Source organism: Montipora foliosa, chromosome 8, assembly GCF_036669935.1.
Source record: "Montipora foliosa isolate CH-2021 chromosome 8, ASM3666993v2, whole genome shotgun sequence".
In the NCBI taxonomy this organism is placed as follows: Eukaryota; Metazoa; Cnidaria; class Anthozoa; order Scleractinia; family Acroporidae; genus Montipora; species Montipora foliosa.
The window spans coordinates 37,365,159-37,372,658 of NC_090876.1; the positions used below are offsets into that span (position 1 = coordinate 37,365,159).

Here is a 7,500-nt window from a genome sequence, read left to right on the forward strand (position 1 = left end):
GGTGGCGAGTGGTTGTACTGGTTTAGTATCAGATGGGGTCGAGGGTATACTTGCAGCTTTGTCAGAAGTATGGTGTGAAGTTGTGAGGAGGTTCTGGTGTGTCGGAGGATGGGAATGTGGAGATCTGGTGGGATAGGAGCATCGAGACAACACAGAAGATGGAACATAATCGTCCAGACGTTACTGTGGTGTATTGAGTGGATCAGGAGTGGACGTTTGTCTATTTCTCGGTGCCTTGGGATAGGAATGTGTGGAATAAAGAGGATGAGAAAATCAACAACTATTCTCCTCTGGCAAAGGAAATCACGAAGATGCATCAGGTATTGATGAAGATTTTGCCATTGGTGGTTGGTTGTTTGGGTGTGTTGTCTGGTTTGTTGAAGGGTTTTTTAAAAGATCTTGGGATTCCGGATGTGTTGGGAGAAATGCAGGCCTCTGCAGTCATTGGAACCACCCTGATCCTCCAGAAGACGCTTAGTCTGCAAGTCCCAGGTCTGGGGCCGAGGCTAAGCGGTGCTTACGCCTGCAGAGTTTGAGTAACATCCCTCGCATGTTGTTCTGTTCATAGAAAGTCAAGAATCAGTATTGTTATTAGAAGACAACTTAGATTCTATTGGTAATAGAAAAGTTAATGTGCTTGGATGATTTCCTCTTTCCTTGTAAGCGCACCCAAATTTACCAGTTACATTTTGATAAGATCATTTCCTGTTTATAGGATGATGACAGCAAGTGCATTCTTAAAATGAAAACAAAGCTACAGGCGGGAGTACCGTTTCTCTGGGAGTTCCATTGTTCTGTGGGACAGCAGGATATGGTAAGAAGGTCCAATTTTTAATTAACCATACAAGGGATAATTTACCTCAGAGGCCAAATTGGTGTTGGCACTTAACACATCTCCGCCTTCGTAGAGTGAGGGAAGATTAAGAGTGAGTAAATAATTTTCAATTTTTATTAACGTGGTGTTTAGAGGATCAACAACAAATAGCTTGCAAGGGGGTAACAAGTGTACCTAAAGTCAAATATTTTTGGTTGCTAAGAGAAATCTTTCCAGTGAAAAACGAACTTGAACTGGAAGAAGTATTCCTTTTTTCGATGGTGTAGGAGTCGAACCTACGACCTTGCGACTTCCAGTTCGGATGCTCTACCACTGAGCTATAATGGGATACTCGCAGGAGCTAGGCCAATAAATCCTGGTTCAGAAGATAATTGTCACGCGCTACTGTTAGGACTAAAACTGTCTGAAAAGTTTATTCTCGGAGATGGTGAAATGTTAACCCCAGTACATGAATGAAGAAATGGATCGTTTAATCGATGGTGACTCGAGGATACTCGGAAAAAAATCCGAGTACTCCTTTGCAGGAGTCGAACTTACAAGCATCCGATTACTAGTTCGGATGCTCTACCACCGAGCTATAGGAGGAGACTCGTCAGTGGTGACTCGGGGATACTCGGAAAAAATCCGAGTACTCCTTTGCAGGAATCGAACCTACGACCTTCCGATTACTAGTTCGGATGCTCTACCACCGAGCTATAGGAGGAGACTCGTCAGTGGTGACTCGGGGATACTCGGAAAAAAATCCGAGTACTTTTTTGCAGGAGTCGAACCTACGACCTTCCGATTACTAGTTCGGATGCTCTACCACCGAGCTATAGGAGGAGACTCGTCAGTGGTGACTCGGGGATACTCGGAAGAAATCCGAGTGCTCCTTTGCGGGAGTCGAACCTACGACCTTCCCATTACTAGTTCGGATGCTCTACCACTGAGCTATAGGAGGAGACTCGTCAGTGGTGACTCGGGGATACTCGGAAAAAAATCCGAGTACTCCTTTGCAGGAATCGAACCTACGACCTTCCGATTACTAGTTCGGATGCTCTACCACCGAGCTATAGGAGGAGACTCGTCAGTGGTGACTCGGGGATACTCGGAAAAAAATCCGAGTACTCCTTTGCAGGAGTCGAACCTACGACCTTCCGATTACTAGTTCGGAATGCTCTACCACTGAGCTCCTTTGGTAATTGTCGTTTTATTCAATCCTTTCGTTGATGTTTTAAGTAGTTATGTTTACGTTTTACTTGATTTCACTCGTCCGGATGGGATAATTCGCGATAATTACTGTCTACATTACCTATCAAAATTTTTGGTTTTATCAACGGAGTTGATAATGTAAATTGGCCACTGATTCGCTCTGACGAAGGGCTAACGCTCGAAACGTCAGCTTTTAGAATCTCTGTACGGTGGCCAATTTACATTATCAACTCCGTTGATAAAACCAAATTTTTGTATACTACTTCCCCACCGACGCAGCACCACAGTTTCTTTAGAAACTACCCCTTCATACATTACCTATCACTATGGGAGAGGAAGCACACTCGGCATCCACGGAGATAGGGTATCAAGAACTTGTATCTTCTAGCACACCAGCGAAATTGTCAAACCGGGCTTGGATTTCCTTGAGGGTTTAGATGTAGACCACCTCTGTTTAGTCCAGATTGATCAATATTGGCGGGGCTCAGTAATTTCCACCCATTCTGCGAGCAGAAGCGTGTGAGTCTCTTATTGACGTCTTTTGCAGCTTGACAGTATGCATCGCACCTGGTTACTACTATACTAGTTCAGCATCCGAGCTAGATTCAGTAGTGTGAGCCAAGTCCACTGAGGCGTCGGCAATTTCGTGGGGCTTCCTTGACTTAAGGTCATTGGTCCCGGCATGCATAATAATCCTTGTAAGTGACTTAGTTAAAGTAGGCTTGACATAGGATTCCATGTCTTCAAAAGTTGCCCCAGGAAAAGGTTTAACCATGGCTCTATGACCGACTTTCTTTGATAAGCTAGGCTCATGAACTCTATGTACAATCGATTTGCCCAAAATAATGCTCACTTCAGTCGGGGAATATTGTCGTTGTTGATCAACGATTTCGTTCTCGGGGATCTCAACGGTCTCGAGGATCACATCCACTCGAGGAGGCTGCGACTTCTTTTTCTTCTTCTTTCTCATCCCTCGAATGTTGTTGTTTCCAATTGCGTTCGCATCGGGTGGATCGGGTGAACTCGGACAGGCGGCGAAATCGAAGGAGCACAGGTCTACTTAGAGGTAAAATAGAGATCTTTGGATAAGATTTTATCAGTAAGAGTTAGCGAGTACCTTTCTTGTGTGATCTCACGTAGTCGACTGTTCAAAGCCTCAAGCGTCTTCCGGAGATGATCGGTATCCTTTTAGAGTTTACTTATGAGCTCTTTGTCTTTGTCAACACAATGATTTGGGGAAAGCGTCGTTTGATCCCTTCGATTTCAACTTTTAGTTCTTGTATAACATTCAAAATGTGCTTTGAAGGAACGCCGGACTCGTTATTTAAACTGGTACTACTAGTGTCGCAGAGAATACCATGAGGATCGACGCAAACAGGTTGAGCTCGGTCTGGAGACACCGAAGGTGAAGTATTTTGGCGTGAATTACGAAGCCCTTCTGTCAGTCGGTTAATCAAGACATCCTTGTTGCCAGACTTAGGGAGACCCTGGATAAGGATTCAATTTTCTTTCCATTTAGTAGGAACGGAGGCTCCGTGTTGGCTTTTTCATCGGATGAAACATTCACCTTCGAGGCACTCGAGGTGGTGTTGGTTGGACCGAATTTCAATTGAAAATGCGTCTCAGAAACACTGTTGCGGTCGTTTTTTTTTTGTTTTTTTTTAAATTTCATTGACTCGTAGAGAACCACGTAAAGAACCAAGATCGATCCGATAGCGATCTAGATCTATGTAGCCTTGAACTACTTCAGTTCTCGCCAACGTGCGGAGCAATGAAAGAAAAACCTTCCGCCATATTTAATTTATGCACTTCTTCAACAATGCGGACACTCACTCTGGTTTTCCCCTCTCCTCAAAAAACCAACATTTGACTTGATTTGCGTTTAGTGTTAAATTCAGTTTACAGTGTCCCCAATTAGTTCTCCAGCGCTAGAACGACTAGACACTTAAATAAAGTTCCTTTTCTTTCCTTCCTTTACAAGCGTACAACCTTCGACCTTCCGATTACCAGTTCAGATGATGCTCTAGCACTGAGCCATAGGAGTCTCGTGGGACTAGTTTCATGTGAGAATGGCCCCGCTTTACTGCTAGGGCAACAAACATATTTTACCGTTTTCGCCTCCATGTGCTGCAAAAGGGACGATTGGTTAGCCAAACTAGCAGTCATTTGACTTTGATTTACATTCGTGTTTTGAAAGAAAAGAACTGTTGCATGGCAAAACAGTTTGTGACGTCAATTCTACGTTGCCGTGCGTCTATTCAGTAGTAGATCACACGTGATGTCAAAATTCGGCAAGAACAAAAAAGTGGCATACGAGACGATAGCCGAGTATGTCACTGATGTTCTTACCACATTTTGACGTCTTGTGTGATCTACTACTTAACAGACGCACGGCAACATGAAATCTTTTTGTGTTAAATAATAAAGAATTAAAAATTGTTGATGATGACGTCAGCTATGCATTTGTTCTCTAGATCGTGGGTGAGTACCAATCAAAATGCGTGCATTATTGAGCGTATTATTTAATGAAGAATAGACCTGAAATGAAAGTTGGAAAAGATCCTCACAGTTCGGTGAACAACTTAAGCTCTTGCAAGTTAATCCTGAGAAGATCCAGGCTTGAATCTAGGGTTGAAAAATAGACCGGTGCCCCTCACAGCTCAGTAATCAGTCCAAGGGGCTGCTACTACCCAAGACAACTTACTTTTGGACACTCGCTGTGTTTCTCTTCACCACTTCCCTACTAGTCAGAGTTGAACCCTCATACGCTCCTGGCACTCGACAACCAAACCGAGTTAGGCTCCGGCCGTGTGAGCCTGACAAGCTTGTGCGCGACTTTGCCCTCTCCTTGATTCGACAACTAAAACATATGTCTTTTGATCATTGACTAAGACCTACTATAAATTTGTTCGACAATAATTCACGATGGTAGGTAGCTCTGGGGCTTGTTATTTTTAATAACAAAATGTTGTCGAGACAGTTTAGAATACGAAAATCTTCATGCTTTTGACGAGCAGCAGCCTGTCATTTACGGTTTAACGTGAACGCTTTTTAGCATCGCCCGTTACGTGAAATGGCAAGCGTGTTCTCTCAAGCTTCAGCGGGTTAAATATTCAACGTGCCTGTATACTAAAAGAAGGTTCTTGCTTGACAATGGGCCTTTGCAGCTAGTGATCACATGGAACAAAAACCGCCACACTGGAGAGCAAATTGCGTCCTGGGATATCTAAAACACAGAAACTTTAAATTAAGTTGCTTTGTTTGAGATGTCCCAGTGCGCAATTTGATCACCGCTGTGGCGGTTTTTATACCACGTGATCGCCAGCTGCAAATGGCCCATTGAAAATATGTGATAACACAATTATTTTGACTAACCGTGTGTGAATAAGTGTGAATCAATTACAGTTATCTTGTTTAAAGGCGGGAAAATGCACGCGCGCAAATGGTAATATGTGTTAGCTCGTTTCCCATTGGTTTTAAAATGGCGCGAGATATTTGAGCCAGTCACGTGGCATAGTAATTGCAGTAGCTTAAGTACTTTGGAAATTCAAGTGAAACCGTGCTATCACTCAACATTTTGTTTTGTCAGGTTGGTTCCCAGCTTGTACAGCCCTTGTTGGCAATGATAACCGAAATGAACAGACGTCAGACGGAACTGTTTAGACTGCTTCGAAAGAAAGATGAGGAAATCATGGATTATAAAGAGTCTGGAGTTCGCCTATCAAGAAGTATTCTTAATTATTAGCACCCAAAGAGCAGTTTTGAATTCTTTTCAATGGAACAGTTTTTTGTATTCAAAACTGGGTTTTCGATCTCTATCGTTTCAGAAAGCCTTGGAACTTCGGCGTTTGACGAAAACGCTTTCAAAAGCAAAATGGTATTATCCCAGGTATAGCTAATGCCCCGTTCACACTTCACACAGAGTTTAAGCACGCGACGTTTGTGAGCCACCGTCGGACGCAAACCGGAAGTAGACATTGGAGCAGTAGTTTCTTCAAGATTTTTAAAATAATTGTCTCTACTGGCGAGAAGATACCCAGCAATATGAATGTGGTAGTGTTAAAGGGGCTATGCACACGTTATTTTAGGGTGTTTAGGGGAAATCTTCAGTTAATCACGAGTTTAAAACTCGAAAATGGTAATGTGGAATTTCACCCAAATTATCGTAACGTCACAAACAAGATAATTCTGAGCAAAAACGACCTTTATTCAGGCGATTTGCTTTGCCATAGACTTGAAAAACGTCGGGCCGACCTTTTTCAAGATTACCCAAATGCAATCCGTTTCAATCTTGTTCATTTGTGTCCATCCATGCTTTTCTTTCCTTTTGCTGTATTTCTTTTATGTTGTTCAACAGTTTTAAGTGGTTATTGCAATGTTTCATTCCACTTTTTGGGCATATTCTGGGTGAAATTACATCATTTCGCGTGACATGGCCCCTTTAAGACAAGTTAAAAAGGAAAACGGCTAACTTCCGATTGGCGTCCATTCTTCAAAAATGTCACTTGCTTGAGCTCCCTCATATTACGCTTGCCATTAAAGTGGTTCAGTTAATCATGGTTTAGATTAATATTGTTAGCGTTCACACCGCGGCACGCGCACCCAGAGGTTTCTGTAAAATATGTACAAGAAATATACTTCTAGACTGGTCGCACGTCACGGCATGGAACAACTCACGTTCTTGCGATATGATCAGTGTTGACAAGAAACAAGAGGGTCGAGGACCTCTTTTTCTTCTTCAAGACTGGAAGAGGTAAATATCCAAGAACGATTTAAAGGAATTAAATGGAAAGACCCATTCTGTAGAGATCCTTGACGTTTTAAATAAAGACCGGATTTAAGTTACAGTTTATTGAGTTTCCAATTTCAAACCTACCGTGGCCACAAAACTACAGATTAGCGGGTTGCAATACGTCAACGCTTTAAGGACGGTGCCTACTAATTCAAAGGTATTTTTGCGCGGTTTACTGAATATGCGGGAAAAGCATATCTTAACAAGTCTTACTGAAATCCAAAAAGAACCTTGGGGGGGGGGGGGGGTAACCACGCATTTTTCAAAGATAATTAATCAACAATGTTTGTAAAAAGCTTTAAAGTGCAAAGCTATGTATGGCGTTCTTTTCCAAATTGAAGCTTAATTATCCCTGAAAAATGCGTGGTTACCCCAATTTTCCTTTTGTATACCAAGAGCGCTTGCTAAGTTCTGCTTTCTCCGCATACTTTTAAACCGCGCAAAAATAATACCCTTGTATTAGTAAGCTCCACCAATAGGAACTGACCCCAATATCTTGAGATGCGCAGAACGTATGCGCAATAACAATAGTAGACACCGTCCTTAAGCGGGATTTCAAATAGTCTATTTATGGTTAATATAGCATGAGATATTTAATTTATTTAGCTTTCAACATTTGTAGGCGAGCGTGTAGTCCATTTCAGCGCCCTTGTGAAATAGATCACAAGACTGATTTAATTTG

The 7,500-nt window shown here is 42.5% G+C and overlaps 1 protein-coding gene across 1 annotated transcript in view; it reads left to right on the forward strand.

The window, feature by feature from the left end:
* Positions 1-7,500, forward strand: part of LOC137967906 (non-homologous end-joining factor 1-like) — an 18,716-nt gene that overhangs the window by 8,382 nt on the left and 2,834 nt on the right. Inside the window, exons 4-6 of the mRNA XM_068814505.1 lie at positions 716-814; positions 5,616-5,754; positions 5,854-5,915. Of these exons, the coding sequence (XP_068670606.1) occupies positions 716-814; positions 5,616-5,754; positions 5,854-5,915 (300 nt within the window). The remainder of the gene's footprint in view (positions 1-715; positions 815-5,615; positions 5,755-5,853; positions 5,916-7,500) is intronic.